Source organism: Vulpes lagopus, chromosome 2 (assembly GCF_018345385.1).
Source record: "Vulpes lagopus strain Blue_001 chromosome 2, ASM1834538v1, whole genome shotgun sequence".
Taxonomy (NCBI): domain Eukaryota; kingdom Metazoa; phylum Chordata; class Mammalia; order Carnivora; family Canidae; genus Vulpes; species Vulpes lagopus.
In genome coordinates this window covers 140545624-140568839 of record NC_054825.1, presented here as the reverse complement: position 1 = coordinate 140568839, position 23216 = coordinate 140545624, and the positions used below count along the sequence as shown (strand labels likewise).

Here is a 23216-nt window from a genome sequence, read left to right as displayed (position 1 = left end):
ATCTTCTCATGTTTTTATCATTATCTCTTTAGCTGGTGCTGTTGGGATAATATAGGAATTCAAAATTGCATTCATATCGTATCTCTGTGATAGGAAGAGAAAGGGTTACTAAACAAAGTATTGGGAAAACTGGCTAATTTCTGGTTGCCATCTCCCAAATCAACTCAAGGGTATCATTAATGTCTTGGATCCTCAGTTTTCTCATATGAAAAATAGGCCCATAACACTGAATTTTTTGCTTATAAAGATGACTTGAACTTACTGTAAAATATTTAATTTCAAAAAATTGAATATGTTCTCCTAAAGCTAAGGATTATCTTTTTCAAAAATGTAAAACAATAAGAAAAAAACAGGTTATGTCTTGCATTTATCTGTTTTGTATATTCCAGGGTGGGAAACTGTAGAAAAGCATCCAAATGGCAGATTGATGTACAAAGCATTTTGAGGCATATTTTGCATAATTATTTTATTTTTTTTTTTTTTTTTTTTTTTTGCATAATTATTTTAAATTTGGAACAGGAATAGCAGCTCTTCCTGGTGTGTACAATTTTAACAACACTTAGAATACTACCAGGGACATAGGAATTACTACATTCTAAATAAAGTTTATCTCACGAATTCATCCATAATCTCGATACTGATGACTTAAACTCATCTTTCCAAAAGGTTCAACATACAGGTGCCTCCCCATGCACACATACGAGTTGCCTTACCAACAATCCCATTTGTGTCAAACCTGTTATTGAACCTCACCCTCCAGGGTGAAGCTGGAAGTCACCTTTTGATTCTCCATCAGTTTCTACCTCTGGATTTTTTTCTTTCATTTATTATTCCGATTGAACTGTCTTTCTATTTCCTTCTTCCTCTCTATTTATCCTGTTATTGATGTAATCCACAATTTCATCTCCTAGCACCAGATTTGGAATAGTCTTTTAGTTGGTCTTCTGCTTATTTCTGGTTAGCTTGCTGAACCCACCTTTCTAAGGGACCCAAACCATGCTTCTATCATGTCTTCACCCTGTTCCCTTCCTTGAATCATTATGGCCAGAAAATTCCTCTATGTAACTCCCAGGAGCTCCATTATCATATCACTCCCTTTATCCAACCATATTGCCCACGTTTCCTATAGAGCTGAGCTGTCTGTCCCAATGATCACGAGTCACTGTCATTCCAGACCTCTTCCACTCCATTCTGCTGGGCCCTTTGCCTTTCACGTCAGCATAATCTCATTGTAAGCAGTCTTCAACATCAGCCCAAATGTCCTCATCTCCACGAAATTATTTGTTGGTATTGACATCATAGTAGCCACATGTTGTATCATTTTTCCCCTGATTTCTCCATGTATTAATTTTGTTTTATTAGTGAAATTATTTCTGTCAATATAGCCTATCTTGTCTCCACAACTTTTATTATTTTCGTGGACATACAGAGTATACTCAATAAGTATTGTCACCACTGACATTTTCACAAGCAAACATCCAGCCACATAATGCATAAAGCCACCGCCACCCCTTCCAGTTTTGCTTTATTTACTTATTTAAAATGCTGTTGAAAAAAGGCGGTGTGATAGCTCTCAGTGACTTCATGTTTGAAATGCAAAATAAGAAAACCAAAGCCACAGGTTCAAGGGATTTTTGAGTCAATTTAATTACCAGATCAAGTTTAAAAAGGAGAAAGCAGTGAACTAAGAATTTAGAAAACTTCTGGTCCCTGGTTATATATTTTTTAGTTTTGGAATAACAAAGCAAGCGGTGGTAGATGGATGCCCTTTTACTTAGAAGCAGCTTAGAGAAGCCATTCAAACAGTGGCAGGTGACCCTACGCCTCAGGGTCTTCGGACACTGAGGTCATGCCAGGGGAAAGGTGGGGAGGGAGATAGGAGAGCAAAAGGAAGAAGCTCAGAATGTCTCTTTTCCCCTTTCAGCACAAATTGAAGTGATACCATGCAAAATTTGTGGCGATAAGTCCTCCGGGATCCACTACGGAGTCATCACGTGTGAAGGCTGCAAGGTAGGGGACTTTAACACAGCACTGCCGACAGCATCGTGTTTGCCTCAGGCACTCGTGTACATCACCCAGCACGTGGTGACAGCTTTTTCAAGAGGGAGCCCACTGAAGGATGCTTGTGCCTGCTGCTGACATTCGGGAATTTCTACTTGGTGTGTGGGTGGGTTGGTGTTCTGTCCTTGGGCCTTTCAGCTTTTTGTGGTTGCCCACCTGGTCAGCAGCTACTTACAATGGATTGTTACTTAAATCTTGAATTATTCACATTTACAGAGAGAGAAATACTGCTTCTTGCTGTTTTAACAGTACTATCTTCAGTCAACTCAGGGGCATTTATTACAAGGGGAAACAAAGTTTAAAGTTATAAGCAGATGGGCTACATTTATTTATCTGCTTGAGAAAGAAGTCACAGGCAACAGTTGCAATATGCATATGGTCATCCTTTATTCTTATATTCCAGAAAAATAAAAGTAGAAGCATGGAATGTCAAAAGTATACCAAATAATATCTAAATTAATCAAGAATCATCTGCCCCAACCTGCTCATTTTTCAATGAGATAAGGAAGTATAAACAAGATCATGTCATTTGGCCAACATCACTGATCTAGTTAGTGAAAAAGAATGGCTGAAAACACAGGATTTTTCATTCTTCACCCCGTGTGTCTCTCCAAGGACAGATCCAACCAACCCTTCCAAAGACAACCTAATTCCAATGAACAAGTCGCTCTTAAAATATAAAGTTGAAAATAGCAGTTAACATACAGTTAACCTGAAATAAGAGAAACTTGAAATTTCACAGTATGTTTTTAAAATCCTTCCTTAGAAGGGAAAAAAACAAGAGTGAGAAACTAAATACTATGAGGGAAATAAAAAACAATTCCACACCTAATTTCAAAGGGCAGTATGTCACCAGAACAAACAAAACGCAGCTATGCTCTGCGAGTGAAAAGTGTTATGTTGGCAAATTTGCGTTTTTGATCAAAGATGGAAGCAGAACAAATCATTCATTTAAGATCAGTAGACTAAGGGCACTTGGCTCGCTCAGTTGGTAGAGCATGCAACTCTTGATCTTGAGGTTTTGAGTTTGAGCCCTATGTTGGGTGGACAAATTACTTAAAACTTTTTTAAAAATTGTTTTAAATCAGTAGACTTAAGGAGATGTAGCATGATCATAGATTCTAAGAAGCACCCTTAATCCTAATAGACTCAAATATACGTGAAATAAAACGTACCATAGCTGTCACGTGGTAATGCTGGCAAAATAGTCTCAAAAAAGTATGATTCCTGAAATTGAAACTTCAGCGAAAAAAAGAAAAAAAGAAATGAAAACAAAGTGGGAAAAGGATCTGGAAAGGGGAGAATAAAATGAATATAACTAACCCATCGACATCCTGACCTGCTTTAAAGGTGATTAGTGATAATCCATATTTGAATATCATGAGACATGCCTTGCGTTCTGTTCCTCTGCAGACCTACAATTGAGGACTGTATGTTATCCACCTTAATGAAATTTTTTCAACTCATCAGAAGAAACAATAAAGCAAAATTACAAGTCAGTAATTTTTTACTCTCCTTAGAATAAGTTATTACTATCTCTGGGAGGTAGACAAATAGTTTTCTTTGTAAACGCTAATAATTTTGGAATCCAGGGCCACCAAGAAAAACATTTCCACCACTGTGTTGGTTTATTTTGCAATTTTAAGGCCTCTGGTCTAGTTTGCAAAGTATCTACCAAATATATTTTTTTAGATCAGTGTCAAAGTGTAAATGTTTTGTGTCTCATTGTATAAGCTGTATTTGGAAAATGACTGATTTCAAAATAGGAGCCTGCGTTCATATTAAAAAGCAAAACATTTTATTTTACTTTTTAAAGATTTTATTTATTTATTCATGAGAGACACATAGAGAGAGGCAGAGACAAAGGCGGAGGGATGAAGCAGGCTCCCTGCGGGGAGCCTGATGTGGGACTCGATCCCAGGACCCTGGGATCAAGACCTGAGCTGAAGGCAGACACTCAATTGCTAAACCACCCAGGCATCCCAAAAGCAAAACATTTTATTTATTTTTATTTTTTTTTAAAGATTTTATTTATTTATTCATGAGAGAGACAAACTGAGAGAGAGATGCATAGACACAGGCAGAGGGAGAAGCAGACTCCATGCAGGGAGCCCGACGTGGGACTCGATCCCGGGTCTCCAGGATCACACTCCAGGCTGCAGGCAGCGCTAAACCGCTGCGCCACCGGGGCTACCCAAGCAAAACATTTTAAACAGTAATTTCTACAAGGTTTAACCACAGAACAAATATATTCCACAAGGTCAATACCCAGAAACAAGTGTGTAGGTCCACGGCATCTTTTCTACTTAAAGGAAGAAGACACAATCCTAGAAATTACACTGCTATTCAGAGGCATACTCTGAAGTTGTAGCCGAAATGACATTGTACACGCCACTACTGTTTTTTATTTCATGGGAAAACCCACATGTGTAAATATGCTGCATTTTTATCCAAATAGAAAACTCAAGAAATTCTGTTCAGAATAAGATGTCAGTACCAGCATGTTGAGTATCAACCTCTGAATTTTCATAAAACCATTCTTGAGTCAACATAAACAACCCATTTCAAATAACATCAATTCAGCTTGCGCACTTATTCAAATTCCTCCTCGTTCAATAAAATTTGAAACAGAATCTCTTTTTCATGCCAAAGACCTCATTTGCAATAATGAGCAACAGATAAGCAAGAAATGCCTCGTAATTAATGTCAATTTGGCCTTAAATTAGGCCTGTAGCTGTGACTTCAAAAGTCTTCTCTGTCAGCTCTTTTGCTAAGTGGCACTGGAGTATCCAAAGATTAAAAAAAAAAAAGAAAAGAAAAGAAAAGAAAAGAAACTCACCAATTCTTTCTTAAAATGTAAATTCCAAGCCATCTTTTATCAAGACTGATGGGCCAAAGTTATGGCTTCTGACAGCTTTGATGGTACAGATTTTCCTTGATGTACATGGGGTTATGTCCCCACAGACTCACTGTGAGTTGAAAATATCTTAAGTCAAAAATGCGTTTAATATACTTAACCTACCAAACATCGTGGCTTAGCCCAGCCTGCCTTAAATGTGCTCAGAACACTTAAATTTGCTTGTAGTTGGGCAAAAATCATCTAACACAAAACCCATTTTATACTAAAGTGTTAAATATCTTACGTAATTTGTTGAATACTGCACTGAAAGTGAAAACCAGAATGGCTGTGGGTGTATGGGTTGTTGACCCTCGTGCTCATGGGGCTGACGGGGAGCTGGGACCGCTGCCCTGCCCAGCATCACAAGAGAGCACCATACTGCCTCTCACTAGCCTGGGAAGAGATCCAAATTCAAAATTCAAAGTATGGTTTCTACTGAATGCATATTGCTTTCATACCATCTGTAAAGTCAAAAAATCATAAATCGAATCATTATATGTCGGGGACCATTTACATGAGGAGTACATCATTTCAATCCCTGGGGGCTTAGATGTGAACTCTCTTTTAAAGGGCCCCATGAATTCATACGAACTGGACAAATGGATATCTCATTCTGCCACCACTGGCCCATGATATAAGTAATACATGTGGACCTGTGGGCACCAGACTAGTCCTTGTTTTGAATGGCTTGGGGCTTACAACACAAAACCAATAGTCATTTATTCCTCTCTAAAAAGATACCAGGTCACTCATCCATTTCTAAGGTTCTTCACAAGAGTGGCCAACTTCTCTTCATGTGCGAGACCATATCATATGAGAGCCCAAAACTAAAGAAAAATCGATAATCTTGATCCTCTTTAAACTTTCAGGGTGTTTTACATCAATGTTGATTCTTAATATATTGTGTTAAAATAATACTTATCCCAATTAAGAGGATTTTTGGGCTGTACTTAAATTTTGTGGCCAAGGTGGGTGCCTCACTAGCTGCTACCCTATCATCCCAGTCCTGCTCTATCCTCCTGTTATAATTGAGGAAACCCCTATTTTCCTATGTCGAGTTTTCTATAACTAAGGCAGTTTTATATAACTAATCATATGAAAAAAAATCCAAAGCATTTTTTAAATGATTAACTCAGCTATGGATTTATTTAGGAGGGTAGTATATGGTCCATGGCAGTTAAGTTTATACCAGGAAGACCCTAACCTACTTGCATGAAAACCCCCTACATCTCCATAGCCTGAGGTCAAGCAAAGAGCATCTGTTCAGCTTTTATTTATTGCTTATTTTTATTTAAGAGTTTATATGCCATGTTTCCTTTATTTAAAGATGAGGTTAATTATAAGGCATATCACTGGTTTAAAAAGCAACCAGTGCTTCCAGATGCATGCTGGACAAATTTAAAATTTTTTAAATGGGTAAAAATGCATTTTAGAAACCAGGAAGATAGGGGTACAGACTGCGCCCACTCTCCTCGGTATGGCTATGATGACCAGTACCCCGAGTTTCTCACCCCTAAAACTCTTGATGTAAGATTGTGTTATTGTCCCCATCGAGTTATATTGGGCTTAGCAGTGACACTGTCCTTTGCCACTCTTCTCTCACTGCTCTGTGAGGGCAGGAACTCTGTTATGTGTTTCTTTGCATAGAATAACACAGCTCACAAATGTCTTTGATAAACATTGATTAAATGAATGAATGAAAGATATCTTCACCTCTCTGTAGATAGTACATATTTTCCCCAGTAGAAACATCTGTAAGCTATCCAAGGAGAAGTACAAAAAAAAATCTTTTTAATTAAACTCAATTACATTCACTGTGGAAAATGTAGCAAAGGTATATGTTAATTGTCTCCATTTTCCTTCCTGGAAATCTATCTCCCTCACATTCTCTTTTTGCTTCTAGGGATTCTTTAGGAGGAGCCAGCAAAACAATGCCTCTTACTCCTGCCCAAGGCAGAGAAACTGTTTAATTGATAGAACCAACAGAAACCGTTGCCAACACTGCCGACTGCAGAAGTGTCTTGCCCTAGGAATGTCAAGAGATGGTAAGGAACTGCCTTCCTATTTCTTACTCAAAGGCTTTCACATTGGATGTTTTGCTGGAGTCTATTTAGCTACTGGAAGGATTCTAGACAAAGGGAACTGGGGATAAAAAGAAAAGAAAACCATGTGCTGGTAGTACATGAAGAGGAAAAGCAAAATCATATTAAAACACACACACACACACACATACATTGTATTGTCTATGAAATAGGAAGCAAGGAAAGACTTTACTGTAGCTCATGGAGCAATCTGTGCTGACAAGGTTAAGTGAAAGTCACACAGGCCTAGGCTGAAAGGCAACCACTTATCTAGGTTTGCCTGTGCATGAACTGTCCTTGGGTGTGAGATTTTTAGAGCCGAAACCAGGGACAGTTTCAGGCAAACCAGGACCATTTGGTCATGTGTCCGTCTGACTGGTACACAAGTTGCTTGGTATGTGGAGATGTTAAGGAATAGAATGCACTTCTGTAGGAAGCCCAGAAGTTCTACTAGCAGACATGGACTTTTCTGAAGCATTACGAAAATTACAAAGGCAATCAGAAGTCCAAGTCTTAAAAGGGCGGTGTGGGTGGTGTCCTTCTCGTAATACGGCACCAAGGGGTGAGGTGCATTCCCAACTGAATTTCTTAGATTAATGAAAGAGGACAAATAAACTCACACAAAGAATTTCATCTAGTATTGCTTCTCTTTTTAAGCACTTATCTAAACTAATTATTTCCCCACTGACATTGACTACAGCACTCCTGTGTCAGGTTGTGAGCAACCCTGAGTCCTGGAGGCATTTCTGTCTTGTTCTCACTGTATCCTCAGGGTCTGGTTAAAAGCAGGCACCTAAATGTTTGTTGAATGGACCATGGAATTCTCTTTTACCTAGATTCTAAGACACAGACAGTTCCCCTGGTACTTATTCTTTTTATGTGGATCATTGTGGATTCTCTACCTCTGGTCACACTCCTTCTAATGAAGTTCAAGGTAGTATGGATGAAAGGAAGAAAGGAAGGAAGAAAGAAAGGGAAGGAAGGAAGGCAGGCAGCCAGGCTTCTAGATTTTAAAGAAATATGGATAATTGGCATGATGTAAAGGGATTTTTTGAGTTATTAAATTACTATGAGCCTTTTACTCATTTGGATGAAATCAGTTCTGCAAAAGTCTTAATATCTAAACATATAAACTACTTACTCCTTAGCTTGCATTCTCCAAATACTTATATTATAAACTTGTGTTTACCTTTTTTCTACTTCCCAACCTATCTAAACTTGCCTTGCATAAAAGTATCACTAGGAGACACATTTGACCAAAAAAAAAAAAAAAAAAAAAAGAAAGAATCTGATCTTGTCCCTTTCAGTTTATAGGTAGCTTTTAAATTTGCAGAGATATGTTTCCAAAACTTTTCTATTAACTGACTTTTTGTTTGTTTCTCTAAACTTTCTGTGTAGAATTATTCCTAGGGTAAATTTGTGGCACTGTGTACTTCCACATAACTAAAGTGAAGAAGGTGGAGGGTGGGGATTTAGTGGTTAAGGATTTATTTAGTGAAATTGTATGGGAACTTAAGTTGATGATTTTCCAATATTAATTGACATTATTTCCAATATTCATTGGAAATATTAATTGACAATATATAAATGGCAGTATATATTAATAATTGCACAAAAAGGATAAGCCATTGGTTATTTGTCTTTGTTACTTCTTCCTTTATACAATAAAAGAAAGTGTCTCTTTTGAAGGGTAGATCTTGGGAGTCTGTGCTGGTAAAAAGAATCATGGGCAAGAGACAGGCATATATATAGTCCAATGTCCTCAAAATCTAGAAAATTGCTTGAATCCCATGGCATAAAAGAAATGTGTTGGGGAGTGGGAGGATTATTTAATAGAGCCACAATCTACTCTCAAGGAGGAAGAAATTTACCACAGCACTTAAATTTGCAAGTAAAAGCAATGCAGTGTCTAAGGATACTAGGGATTAAGGGTAATGATCCATCTTAATTTTACGTCCAGAGACAATCCTGAGGCTGCCAGAGTCATCTTCGAAAATAACCTCCTAAATATGTCGTATGTCAAACTAATGAGGAGAAATGCTCAGGGGTGGGGGTGGTGCTTGGGAATTAGGATAAGAGGCTCCAACAGAAGAAAAAAATGATTCTTCCTAAGAGAAAATAATTCTTTTTTACTCTGTTATATAGAGGAAGTTTCATCTGAACCTTGATTATATAGGGCACTTTATAGCAAATAAATTATATTAATACCAGGGTAGCTGAATAGGTTTAATCTCTTGTTGATACGTAGTGGCTCATTTGTGGTGTCAATGATTTTAAAAGCCCTGGAGTTATGGTTGATTACCTATGTCTAGTAAGGACTCAAGAATGAGAGGTGGTACTTCCTCTGCCACTAATTGATTATACTTACCTTCTACTGATTAAGCAAGCATTTTCAAAGTGCTTTAGTGGTACCAGTAGCCAAAGTAAGATGCCCTCACACTAACTTCTTTCCACATTCACCTTACCCATGTTCCTTCAGACATAAAGTGGCATCTTCATTTTGATATCAGCATTTGCCTTCTGTCGGTTATGCATGGCACCAAGGATGTTTATTTCACTTGTAGATAGCTTGATATCACTGAACTTTCGTTATATCCTGAATTTCCACTTCTATAGTGGTTTATTAGCCACAGCATGTATATAAGTAGGCAAAAAATTCCACAATAACAAATTTTTTTCTAATTTCATTTAGATGGAGCATGAAAAATCAAATCCACTTGAGATGCATACACATGTGTTTATGTGTGTACAAAGGTGAAGGCATGCATGTATATATGTGTGAGAGTGTATAGCCTGTATATGCCCACCAAATCTTCACCATTTTATTTATTTTTCTTTTTAATGGACCCTTCACAAATGTTAGTTGGAGGAATCAGGATAAACTATTCCAGCTGGATTACTACAAACAAACCAACCAACCATAAAAAAAAAAAAAAAATATTTGGTGTCAGTAGAAAGCTATTGGGCTCAAGGAGAAAGCATGATATTCACCTTGCAATAATTGAGTGTGTGTCATCCTAAATGACATGCATCTATGAAAAAACAGTAGCTGCCCTACAAGGGCAGGTTTCACAGATTAGCCTTCTACTTCTCTAGAACAGCATTGTCCAATATCCAGAATGGTATTCACATGTCACTATTTAAATTTAAATTTGTTAAAATTAAATTAGTTAAAATTAGTTAAAGTTAAATTTTAAACTTGTTAAAATTAGTTAAAATTAAAATTCACTTCTTCACTCCCAGTAGCTGTATTTCAAGTGCTCAATAGCCACATGTGGCTTGTGGTTATCATATTGGAAGGCACAAAGAACATTCGATCATCACAGGAAGTTCTGCTGGGAAAGGAGAGGGAGGAGAAAGAATATTTTTAAATTATGAATAGGGTTGGGTAGATGGAATCTGATCTTTTCTACTAAGCTTAGAGCACTATAAAAAAGGCACATCCTTGAAATTGAAAAAAGTTAAATTAAGACCGGTTTCCTTGGTAAGCAGCAAGATGTAAGCATAGAAAACTTTACAACCAAAAGATTGTAACAAAATAATTTTCAAAACGACTATGGAAAGTCACAGATGATAGTTTTATAAGTTGGTTCTCTTGAAGCCAAAAGCGTTTATCTAGTTGTCATGTGTTAGTAAGTAGAAATCTTCAAAGAACCAATGACTTTGTTTTATAGTTACTCCAAAACCTTCCATTCTGTTTAGAATCCCACAATCCAAATAAATATGAAAAGATTCCTGATGATTTTGCATAAAATTGTTCTTTGCTAGTGTGGGATCAAAGTGAGTGATAAGAGCAGATCATGAACAAATACCATCATCACTGAATATTTATAAAGCACTTGCGATGTATAGAGAATCATATGAGTTTGAGAGCTAACAATTTAATAAGTGGCTGCCTCTATACTCAAGTGAAAATCATTAACAGAATATCTAGTCTGAGAGGGGCAAACACTTAAAATATGTGCCATTCTGATTAATGAGTAGTGGTAAGAAGAACCCTAATACTTGAAAATATAATAGTAATACAGCCTTTGTTAAAAACAGGCCTATGAATACAACAAATGTTTTTACCTATAGTGACAAGGAATTATATATATATTTCAGGAAAGTTCTCAGATTTATTATTCCATGTACTGGAATGATTTTCCCTAAGTATGTCACTACTTTTGTTACCAGAAGGGACATACAACTGAAACACTGGCTCATCGGAAGCAAATGGCAAATATATTCTACAATACTATTATAGTAATAGTCAGCAAAACTCTTGGTTTAGGAGGAAGCTGGATAATTCCAAAATGCAGGAGAGCTTTAGGTTGTCTCTGAAAATATTTCAGTTTGTTCAGTGACCTGTAGGTTAGGACCTTGGAAAAAGCATAATGACTCAAGATTGGATTTTCAGATGTTTACCAGGGCAGAGGTCTTGACAGCATACGTATTTGACATCGTTTGCTTTGGTTACGAGGCTTGTGGTTAACAGCAGATTTCCAGACCTAAAATTATTACATGGAGGGTCTTAACTGGATTCCTTCATTCATCTGCCACCAGCTTTAGGCCAGTCTGTGCCTCTGCTGAAGGTAGATGGCCTTGTCTGGAAAGACCAAGGTGACTCAGCTCTGCTTCACATACCTTATCCTCCAGAAAGCTAGTTTAGGCACGTCCTTTTCGTGGTGAGATATTCAATCACACAAGCACTTTTGAAAAACTTCTGTTTGTGTCACTCATAGCAATGTCCCATTGGCCCAAAGTGGGTCACATGACCCTGAGGCAAGGGCGGTGGGGGGGGATGGTGGGTGACCCTGAGGCAAGGGGGTGGGGGGGTGAGAATAGGGTGCCTGCCGAGAATGAAAGGGTGTTACTATTTACACAGGGAATAGGTAAGAGGAATCAGGTCATCAATGCAATCAATCCACCGCCTTGTATATTTTCACCAAGTATAGAGTGTATGGAAGTCTAAAGCAAGCGTTACATGGAAAGGGTTTTAAAAAGAAACATCACATTTATGTGTCTGTGATAGAGGACTTTCTCCTCAATATTTTTTTCTCTATAGATTTTAAACAAACACAAAACTATTCTAGTAAAGTAACTCAGAAGTAGATCTGCTCCAGCCAAAATAAAATTTCAATCTACAACAATAGAAATTCTGTATCCACCTGCATAGCTCTGTAATAAATTGCTGTTCTGAATGTACATGGATGCAAAGAACAGGTTAGCAAATAAAGAAGCGTGTCAATTAATTTCTTGGGGGGGGTCGTTCTTCCTGAATTGAAAGTTACAGTTTATTTTTTCTTACACAAAAGTTTTTTTCCCCAAAAGTTTATAGATATATACATATCCACATATATAAAGCACATAAACTTATTTACTTATGAAATTATGTTATTTTATATATATATAATTATAATACATATATAATTTTATATATGTATATATATAATTTGTAAAGATACAAAGGTAGAAAGAATACTTTCCCTAAAATTGTCTTTAAAATTTGGTCCAAAGACAAACTGGAAATGTCAGTGCAATTAGTAAGCAAATAGGTGTGTGTATGAGAAACAGAATGTAATAAAGACCATGGTCTCTATCAACAAAGTGAAACACAATGATCTAAATGACTTGGGACTCTATAAAAATGACAGTTGAGGTGGAAAGGGGAGTTTGCTGTGAATTAAACATATGAATTATCTTCGTTCAGAAAACTTACTGGATAATTGCTCCTTTGTTTTTCTGTTTAAGCAGCACCAGAACATAGTCTTTTTAGGAGGATTAAGAAGAAACAGGAAGTTTGGGCTGCTCTAAATTGAGCCCTCATATCCACAACCCATCAGGCAAGAAAGAGGAAAGCAATGTGCCCCAACTCGCAGGAGCATATGGAGCACTTTCATTTACTTCCTGCTACCCAGAGCTTAGTCACACAGCTGCACCTGCCAGTGAGGGAGGCTGGGAAATGTGGTCTCCATTCTGAAAAGCCCATGCTTAGATAAAATTTGGTAGCCTTGTAACCCACAGAAGGAGAAAATGAACATTAATGGAACCGGGCGAAGGGGAGGGCATTGTGAAAGGACATCTCTTCCACAGACCCCCTGTGCTGGAACGTTCTTAAGCACTTCACCATTTAGTTTTTCTCAGAAATTGTTGTCACCAACACGAGTGAATGAATCCAAGAATTGGACCTGCTTCTACCCTCCACTTTCTTCTCTCTACATTCCCTGGGCTCCCAATACCAAAAGGGTGTGCCTGGGTGGCTCAGTTGGTTAAACATTCGACTCTTGGTTTCAGCTCAGGTCTTGATCTCAGGGTTACAAGGTCAAGCCCCGAGTCTGGGCACTTTGGGCCTGGCAATCATCAGGGAGTCTGTGTGTCTCTCCCCCTTTTGCTCTGCTCCCCCCCACACACACACACACTCTAAAATAAATTACCAAATAAAATCTTTTTTTAAAGGTGATGGGAACACTGTCACAAAAGAAAAGAAATGGAAACTCAGAGAGGAATCTCCAAGTGCGAACTTGTCATAGTCTGCACTGTTAACATGGGCTGAACGACGTAGTGTTTGATGATTCAGACGAGGTGGACCCTTGGCTTAAAATATTCACAGCCTAAACTGAGAGTTGACAGTTTGTGGGGGGAAATGTCAATATCCATAATGGGTCAGGAGGTTCAGCTCTCCTAGTTAAGAAACAATGAATTCAGATCAAAGCATCTTCAGAGCACTCTGTGATCACTTACAGAGCGTCTTCCTCCTTTTTCCTTATAATGGCTGAGGATTTTTCCAGAAGAGTTGGGCAATATAAAACCTGGGGGCGGTAGAAGGAAAAAGGAGGGGTAACTGTGGGCTGACTTGCTGAGCACTGGATATACAAAATTGCTATTTTCCAAAGATTCTTTGAATTTGGTCCCAAAAGCCAAATGAAGACAAATGCTTCCTTAAAATGCTGTTTATCACCCTACTCCCACATCCTTGGTCTTACCCAACATGCCGTTTAGAAAATGTGAAATAATAGGGTCCCATCCAAGAATCCAGCAACCCTAATGCTTCCTGGAGAAAGCTAAGAATGAATACTGATGGACGTTTTAACAGCAGGTACTATTTGGTAATTTGGGGTTTGTGGATTATTTTTTTCCCCCACACGTAAGAAAAAACACAGGAAATATGCCTTTTAATTCCATGGCCATAAGAAATACATAGCTAAATTTTGACATTTCTTTGTAGCTTCGATTTATTGCTCACAATGCACATAGACCAGTACAGACACACCTTTCCCCAAACGCGGGGTGCCGGCAAACACCCCCTTGGGCTTGTGGCACCTGCTATCCAGGGGACAGCTCTCTGTGATCCATTGGATGTGCTGGAAGTGATAACCCCAAGTGTTCTCTTCTGCTTTTTCTCTCCACCCTCCACCCCAGCTGTGAAGTTCGGGAGGATGTCCAAGAAGCAGAGGGATAGCCTGTATGCTGAGGTGCAGAAGCACCAGCAGCGGCTGCAGGAGCAGCGGCAGCAGCAGAGCGGGGAGGCCGAGGCGCTGGCCAGGGTGTACGGCGGCGGCATCAGCAACGGCCTCGGCAGCCTCCATGGCGAGGCCGGAGGCACCTATGCCAACGGACACGTCATCGACCTGCCCAAGTCTGAGGGTTATTACAACGTGGATTCCGGCCAACCGTCCCCTGATCAGTCAGGACTTGACATGACTGGAATCAAACAGATAAAGCAAGAACCTATCTATGACCTCACATCCGTCCCCAACTTGTTTACCTATAGCTCTTTCAACAACGGGCAGCTAGCGCCCGGGATAACGATGGGTGAGATCGGTAAGTGGGACGTTGCCTCCCAGCTCCTTTCTGGCAATTCTGCTTTGAAGCTTCCTGGGCCCTGCTGGGGATGGTCGTTGTCGTGGGGCTAGGTTCCATGACTTGCATGCATAGCTTCTCCTGAAGAAAACGATATTGATTTAAAAGTTTTTTTTTTTTGGAGGGGGGCGATAAATGTCATTGTTCCCCCAGCCCTGTGCAAGTTCATGGCAAGCAAAGGAAGGAAGAAGAAATTATCACTATAGATAAAAAGATGCTATCTATAAAGAAGGGATGCTCTCTGTTGAATCTGGGGTCATCACTGAAGGAAAAGTGTTATTGGTAGAAACCAGAGAATTGCAGCAAGTATTCAGAGTGATAATATTTGAAATAAAATAGCTAAGGGATATAGAGCAGTATGTAATACCTGAATGAAATAAGGCTCAAACTCTTCCTCTAGGGTAACTTGGGACAAACCAGAAGCAAACGGTACCTCAGTTTCCTTCCCTTTAAGGGCAGAGAGGTAGACCAGAAGACAGCTACGTCTCTTGTGAATCTGAATTCAAGAATTCTACATGGGGGTAGCGTCTAAATTACTGGCAGTGAAGAGAGGGTAGTCTGGAATGTTACAGAACATATGAGCAACAAATACGTTACTGTGAACAGGGCCAGTCACAGGCATGATCACACCAGCAACCCGATCCTCTTTTGGCTGCAGTGAACTTTGATCCCTTTAAGAAGTGGTCCTCAAGAGTGCGCTATCCTAGGCACGCTCTCTTCTGACCCTGTTACAACTTTGTTTTAAGCTCAGAAGTCTATTAAATGTTTATCCAGTTGATCTCATTAACTAACTGCCATAAAAATATTGATGTAGGTTTAACACATTAGCCTCCTGGGTCATGAAGTCGCATGTTAACGATCCTAGAAAAGCTACGCAAACAGTGGCTCTATCAGGCTTCACTGTAGTATTTGGTATGGCGTTGGGGGTGGAAGCAAGCCAGGTCTTAGGGACCTTTGGAGGAAGCACCTCCTCACATCCTGCCCTGAGGGGTGGCAGTACAGGTTCACTGAGAATCAGGCCACCCGAGTCCACACGCTGACTCTGGCTTATTATTTAGGCTGGAGCAAGTTTTCGGATCCCAGTTTGCTCATCTTTAAAAAGGGAGAGGTATTAGTTCCTAGATCCCACGGTTGTAGTAAGAATTATATGAGTTCATCCTTGCAAAACAGAGCAATGTTTGTCACTCAGCAAGTGTTCAATGGTTATTATTTGTATGCCAGTCACCTTCTCTGTCTAAACTGTGAGTAGGAGCCCAAAGCCTACGAGTGTTTTAAATAAAGTTGACGTGAACACATAATGAAGTACATGCCATATGTATCTTGGCTACTTCTACCATCTGGTTGAAGAAGAAGTGATGTTACACAGTTATAAAACCTGAAACGTTATTTCTCCTTTTTAGCAATGTAGCATGTGACAGTGAGTAAAGAAGTTGTTGACAGAGCACCTGCAATGACATTCACAGCTGAGAGACACAGAAATCTAAACATCAGCTAGCAGAACAAAAAAAAAATCTATTTTTATTGCTACTCTTAGCCTTGTTTCTATAACTAGACATAGGCACTTCACATGCATTTAATTTTCACAAACACCTTATGAGTAAAAATATGATTCCCATTTTACAGATGTGGAAACGCGTAGAGGTGTCTCATGGCCTTCCCAGGGTCCTTTGGTTCCACCCAGGCCATCTGATCCCAGTCCTTTGTCTTAGCCATTGCCCTGATACTTGCTCTGTGTTTAATATACAGTAACTGCATTGTCAGCCAATAGGCACAGTCTTTTTTTTTTTTTTTTGGCAGTCTTTTAAAGTGGAGTCACTCCAGGTGCCTGGATGGCTCAGTCAGTTTAGCACTCTTGATTACGGCTTGGGTCATGATCTCCGGGTTGTGGGACTGAGCCCCATGTTGGGCTCCATGCTGGGCATGGATGGAGCCTGCTTAAGATTCACTGTCTCCCTATCCTTCAGCCCCTCCCCTTCTCTTTATGTAAAAAAAAAATCTTTAATATTTTATTTGTTTATTCAGGAGAGACACACAGAGACAGGCAGAGACGTAGGCAAAGGGAGAAGCAGGCTCCCTGCAGGGAGCCTGATGCAGGAATCGATCCCAGGACCCCAGGATCACAACCTGAGCTGAAGGCAGACACTCAATCGCTGAGCCACTCAGGTGCCCCCCCACCAAAATGTTTTTAAATAAATGAATAAACCAGAGTCACTCAATCTTTCCAAGGAGGCATATTAAAAAGAGAAAGAAATAGACACCATTTTTGGCTTTTATCCTCCTTCATATCTAAGTATCTGAGTCTGGTATTGATTTTGAACATATGTATAAAACAAAATGAGGCAAAAACTCATAATCGATGGGCAATCTTCTGCCCCATATCCCAAAGGAAGGTCTTCTAAGAATTCAGAAACCACAGTTTCTTTGTGATTTAGAATCTGTTGGAAGTATTAGTGAAAGAGAACTACAGCCAAAGCCATCCAATCTGGGTACCCACCTCCCAGTAACTTTTCCTCTCTGGCCCTCACTCTATTTATTTATGAACTGATGCATTTGGACTAGACGATTTCAAAACTCATCCAGATTTTCTACAGATATCAACACCCTGAAAAAAACTAGTACATATTTTTCCTATTTCTCGATACCATTAGTCTTTTAGAGATCGGTAGCTATGCTGCAAAGTTTGGGGGTTTCTTCCATCTGACTTTCAGGAATACAACTGGCTTGTGCTGCCGGTGTTCTCAAATTTAACAGGCTCCTAAACCATAGTGGCTTGGTTCACATTTCGTTAAAACAACAATGCCATCTAGTGGACACAAACTCCTGGTATGGGTGTCCAACATAGGTGCCGGTGACAAGCCACAGTAATGTGGTACACTATTCTTTCTTGCACCATCCAAAAAACTGTCATTCATTTCACTAAAACACCATATCCACAGCAGAATCATTGGACAGAAGAACGTTAGTGATATGGATGGTGGTTACGAACTCTGATTCTAAAGCTGAATTGCCTGAGTTCAAAACCTAGCGTGCCCTTTCCCGTGAGCACTTTACCTAATCTCTTTGGGTCTCAGCTGTAAACCTAGAACAATAATAGTCCCAACAAAGGGTGTTGGTTGAAGGAGTTAATATTCATAAGTTCTTAGGGTAGAACCTATCAAGCGTAAGCTTTATTACTATTATTATTATTAATGTAATTGGTATTGCAATGTTATTTATATCATTATGATTAATGACATTACTGGTTATTACAAGTAATGTAATTACCTTTTATTGAGCACCTGCATTGTGCTAAGCAATGTCCTACATTTAATTCTCAGAACAATTGTATTATGCCTATTATGGAGGTATGTGTATGTCCATTTTACAGATGAAAAAAGAAAGGCTCAGAAGTCAAAAAACTTGTAAAAAGCAAAATAAGCATGTGAGCTCAGGTCTGAGTAACATCAAAAGCCATTCTTTGAATTATGATAATGTATGTCTTCCCACCAAAGGGGGCCCCTCATAAGTTAATTGACATTCCCACCGAGCAAAACATGCTTAACGTTTGCTGCCTGCCTGCCGTCCTTCTAGGTGCTACACAGAGGAGCACACAGAGTGAGAAAACTGACATTTTGCTCTGACTTGATTAATGAGCATCTACACTAATCTGGTGGTGGCAAGCTGTCACAGAAAGAACTCTGTGCAGACAAAATAGAAAATCTGATTTCAGCTACATTCTCACTGGGTGAATTGAAGGCGATATGACACTAAAGAATTTTTGAACATCATTCTTGGCTATTAGAAGCCCTGATCTGCTTCCCCTGGTTTCTGAAGGAATAATGAACTGTGTACAACCAGGACGTTATTCTGATATTGAATTTATCATAAAAGCAGCTGTTTCTTAAGCCAGTTTTTGGAATAGCTCATATGGAATATAGTCTTACAGCCTGGAGTTCATTTAATAAGACCACATATTTAAGAACCATAAAGCAACTGTATAAGCAACAATATGCAGGTCCCAAAAACGTGAGTTAAAGGACTATTGTGAAAGTCAGGAATATTCCCCCAGAAAATCCAAGCTTGTCTTTCTAAAACAATGTACCAAAGAGAAATAAATAAATAAAAAAGTAAAATAAAAATTTAAAAATGTACCAAAGAAACTACAAACTTCTTAGGCTAAGGACATGATAATAATATTTAATGTATGGAAAGAAGTATAGAAAATGCATGTTAGCCATCTTGAGCCTCACACTAATGAGTTCAGGTGAGAGAAATCATCCCATTTTGTAGATGAAGAGATTAAGGGATTTTCCTAGAACACAGAGTTAGTTAGGTGACAGAGCTTAAATTCTAATGTACATCACTCTACTACCCTAGATCACCAAGCATTCTTTCAAAAACATAGTTTTGAAATGTGCCAGGTTTTCAAGACCAGAACACCACGGCTCCTGCCCTCACCAGCTAAGAGCCAGACATGAACACAAACAATTGCAATTCAGTGGGTCATATACTGTAAGTCCTGGGCGTGATGGTACCATGGACTCTCCAAGAGGTGAGGGAGACGGGGGCTATTGCTTACTCTCAGCCATATCTCCTAACAGGAATGGTTTATTCTCATGGTCTTGGAAATAGAAAACAAAATGTGGGTAAGCAAACAGAAAAATCTGAAACATTCCAAGAATTATATCCTTGGGCTTCTCAAAATCCCTAGGAGAAAAAGCCATGGAATAAGACAAGGACGAAAGTAAGCTGCAAATTAATATTTAGGCAGGAGTATTAACTGGTTTTAGCTGGAACTTTACTTCAAGCTGGCGTGAGGATGTGTTATATCTTCGGGGATAAAATTTTGCAGTGGTTGGTGGCAGGGAGAGGATGCTGGCTAACGGATGCCCCATGAGCAAGCAAAAAAGGACGGGGAGGCTCTTGTATGTGCTCCTCACTGTAGCTCTTATCAGTGGGGGGATTCTATAGGACCAATACTCTTAACGAAAGCTCATTTAATCTCAAAAACGATTGACAGTGTGTCTGTGAGGTACTAGGCAACAAAACATTTCAAATAACCAAACAATATGCTTTTAAGAAAGGTGGGGGGGGGATCCATCAAATTAGCTGTGAGGCTAAGGGGATAAATTACCTTTTACACACATTGCCTGAATTTCCTGTTGCTTTTAGTAATTTTCTCTCAAGATAAAGACAAAGAAATACGAATTCCTTGGTCTCTCCTATATAATCTTAAATATAGGTTTAGTTTCCTATTTCTTGTGTGTCCTATTTATGGAGCCTGGAATTTTAAGCATGAAAACTAGACAATAAACCTCTTTTTGAAAAAAAAAAAAAAGCTACCTATTCCAGAAGCTGTGTATTAATAGTTAGAGGAGATTACAAAGATATTGATCTGAGAGTGTCTAGTCCCTTTTACTACTACTTAATTCTACTAAGTCTATATAGAAACATAGAAGACCTTACTAGTGCATTTTATTTGGGGGAATTCTGTCAACATTGATGTTTCAACTGTTACTTATTAAGAACCCCAAGCAGGTGCTATGGTCTAAGGCAGCACCTTTAATGACATATGCTTCTACAGATAAATCTTTTATAACTGCTTAAATCTATCTATGCATTTTCACATGTATATTTCATAAACATACATTTCTCTATGCATAATTAATGACTCATTCAGAAGTGGTAAAGAGAATAGAATTTAACTCTAGCTACGTATTTCCTTCTTCCCCCAATGGCACGGGTAGCAAACACAGATAGACAAGCGATTCAGGAGCAATTGTCTAGGAAGTCATTGAGATAAATAAAAATAGACCAGATCAGTGAGAAAAGTCCTTCAAGCAGTGTGAGGAAAGGAGTCTTTCGTTCTCCCTTTCTTGTGTTGAGGGAAGACATCTTGAGAACTTCACTGTCTTCCAATACCTCTTGCTCCTCCCCCAACCACAGGCCCCTTGCACTTTAGGGATCCCACAGGCACATTAGGGATAGTATATTGAAATGGAGAGTCCTCATTCCATGTGCTTGCCTTGTGAACTTGTTCAAAATCAGTTCTGCTTTCTGAGGCTCAGATCTCTTCATCAGAAAAATAAGGTGGGTTGGATTAAATGACTTTGAAGGATTATGGTTCTCCCACCTCCTGGTGAGAGCTTTAGCCCTCTGTACAGATAGTCCCTCTGTTATAGCCACTTCCCAAAGAGAAGTATAGAGTGGTAGAGAGGAGGGACTTTCAGGCAACCAGGCCGTCCTTCAAGATGCTCAAGCCCTTGCCTGTAGCCAGCCACACCTCCCTAATAGGCAGGAGAACCCATGGGGTGGAATGACTCTGATACAATTAATAATCACAATCAAACCAGAACTATGCACCAGCCTCTTCTCTCCCTCCACCCTCCTGAAAACAAAACAAAACAAAAACAATAAATCAGATTAAAATGAGCATCAAGGATAACCAGAGGCAGCTCAAGAAGAGAGTGGCAAGCAACCTCCAAATACTCTGGGTTCATGTACATTCAATGTGAAGGATGAGATGCTGTACAGATACAGTGTCAGGGTAAACCCACCTGTCCTCACTGGTTCATTCCAACCTGACAGCCTCCCTGAGCCTCTCTTGTGAGAAAACGGGAGACTATAAAGTGAAGATACAAGTTTTTGACGCTAAGGGGCCTTAGCCTTAGCCCCAGGCCTACCGGGTCACGTTAGTCACTGGAGAGAGTCTTACTTCACTCCTCTGAAATTTTAACATCCTTGTTCTTTGCCACCTACAGAAGAGGCTGCTATTTCTAGAATCTTGCTTTCTGTCTCAAGAGAAATTTCCCAAATATGGGGACTGGACTAATCAACTCCATTTGTCACATTTCTGGGATCTCTACCACGGCCACACTATCATATTAACCAGTCCATGGCCATGCATTATTCTAGAATGTCCTGGGACAAAGAACTACAGTTCTTTGCTAGGGTCATTCAAATCCATATCTTTCTAGATACTTTTAATAGCTTCACAAAGATCTAAAATTACCTAGTGATATGTTGTAGTCACTCTAGTATCTAGCCCTGTGCATTTACTGGAATAAATGGCATAATACATACAAATATACTTCGTGACCTGCAAGGCTCCTTTAAACAAATATAAAGATGATTTACATTATAAGCAATACAGAGATATGTATTCAATTCAAGTACTTGTACATGTATGCATATTAGTCACTATATGCTTTACCCCTATTAATACAGCTTTCCTAATGTGCTAGCATTCACTACTTTAGGTGAATATTCTAACTCATTATTTCCATTTTGAGTTGGAGTTGTGCAAAATTGATCTTCCTCAGTGGACTTTTCCTAGAGATACTAGTTTGGGATTAATTTTTGACTCCGAATCCAAAACTTCATAAGAAAACTCCAAAATCCACCAACCGAAAAAAAAAAAAAATGCTATTGAGAAGCTGTCAGAAAACCAATTCCACTTTATACACTCAATTTCAAAAGCCATAGTAGATATGAAATATTCTGCAGTAAGGAAGAGGAAAGGGGATTTCCAGAGGTTCTGCCTATGTCGAGGAGGGAAATGTTTATGCTCATAAGATAATCTCTAAAACCACCTCCACTGTCCAGCGGCATTTCAAGTCATTGCATGCTTAGACACTGGCTCTTGGAAAGAGCCCTGAATTGCGTTTCCACAGGTCAGGATGGATAGGTACTGCTTTAGCCACATTTCTGAGCACCTATTTTGGGAAGAGCTCATTAGGGTTAAAGTACCACATGGGCTGCATGGAACACAGAAATGTCATTTAACGGCCGGGTCACTGGAGGTTAATACACCTTGGTGTTATTGGAATAGTATACAACCACTTTGAGAGCCTCCCCTGTCAACAGGTTCAGGATTTACTTCCGTGATGCTTCCGAATGTGGAGAGACCCGTTGGAAATATGCCTGGCTTGGAAAGACTTTTGTCTTTGTTTGTTTTATTTTCATTTTATCGTTTTGATTTTATTTTAGGATCTAAACTCTCCTGTGGCAAAAATACTTTCAACACTAAGGAGAAAAAAAATGTACCATTTAAATTTGGGCCATATTTGTAAGGTCTATTGTGGAATGGCTCTCTTGTTTTCAGACAGGTTTGTTGTAGGCTGACTTGGTGTTAGGCTACTCAGGAAACACTTATTTTAAAACATTAGCCTATTAATGGTGCTATTTAAGTGATCAAGTTACTTTTAAAATTTCAGATTAAATGTTTGAAAACGTAAGGGTTACCTCCGAAGATTTCCTCTGAATTAGCTTAGGTCAGAAGTACATTGACTTAATTTCCAAAAGGGAGTGGTGATGTCTTCTGTTTAAATTCACAGTTAATCCCTATGTCCACA

General features: G+C 39.1%; 1 protein-coding gene across 1 annotated transcript in view; it reads left to right on the top strand.

Annotated features, from left to right (window-relative positions):
* The window catches only part of RORB (RAR related orphan receptor B), a 186893-nt gene that overhangs the window by 132030 nt on the left and 31647 nt on the right, over positions 1-23216 (top strand). Inside the window, exons 2-4 of the mRNA XM_041746404.1 lie at positions 1925-2010; positions 6864-7005; positions 14443-14844. Coding sequence (XP_041602338.1) covers positions 1925-2010; positions 6864-7005; positions 14443-14844 — 630 coding nt within the window. The remainder of the gene's footprint in view (positions 1-1924; positions 2011-6863; positions 7006-14442; positions 14845-23216) is intronic.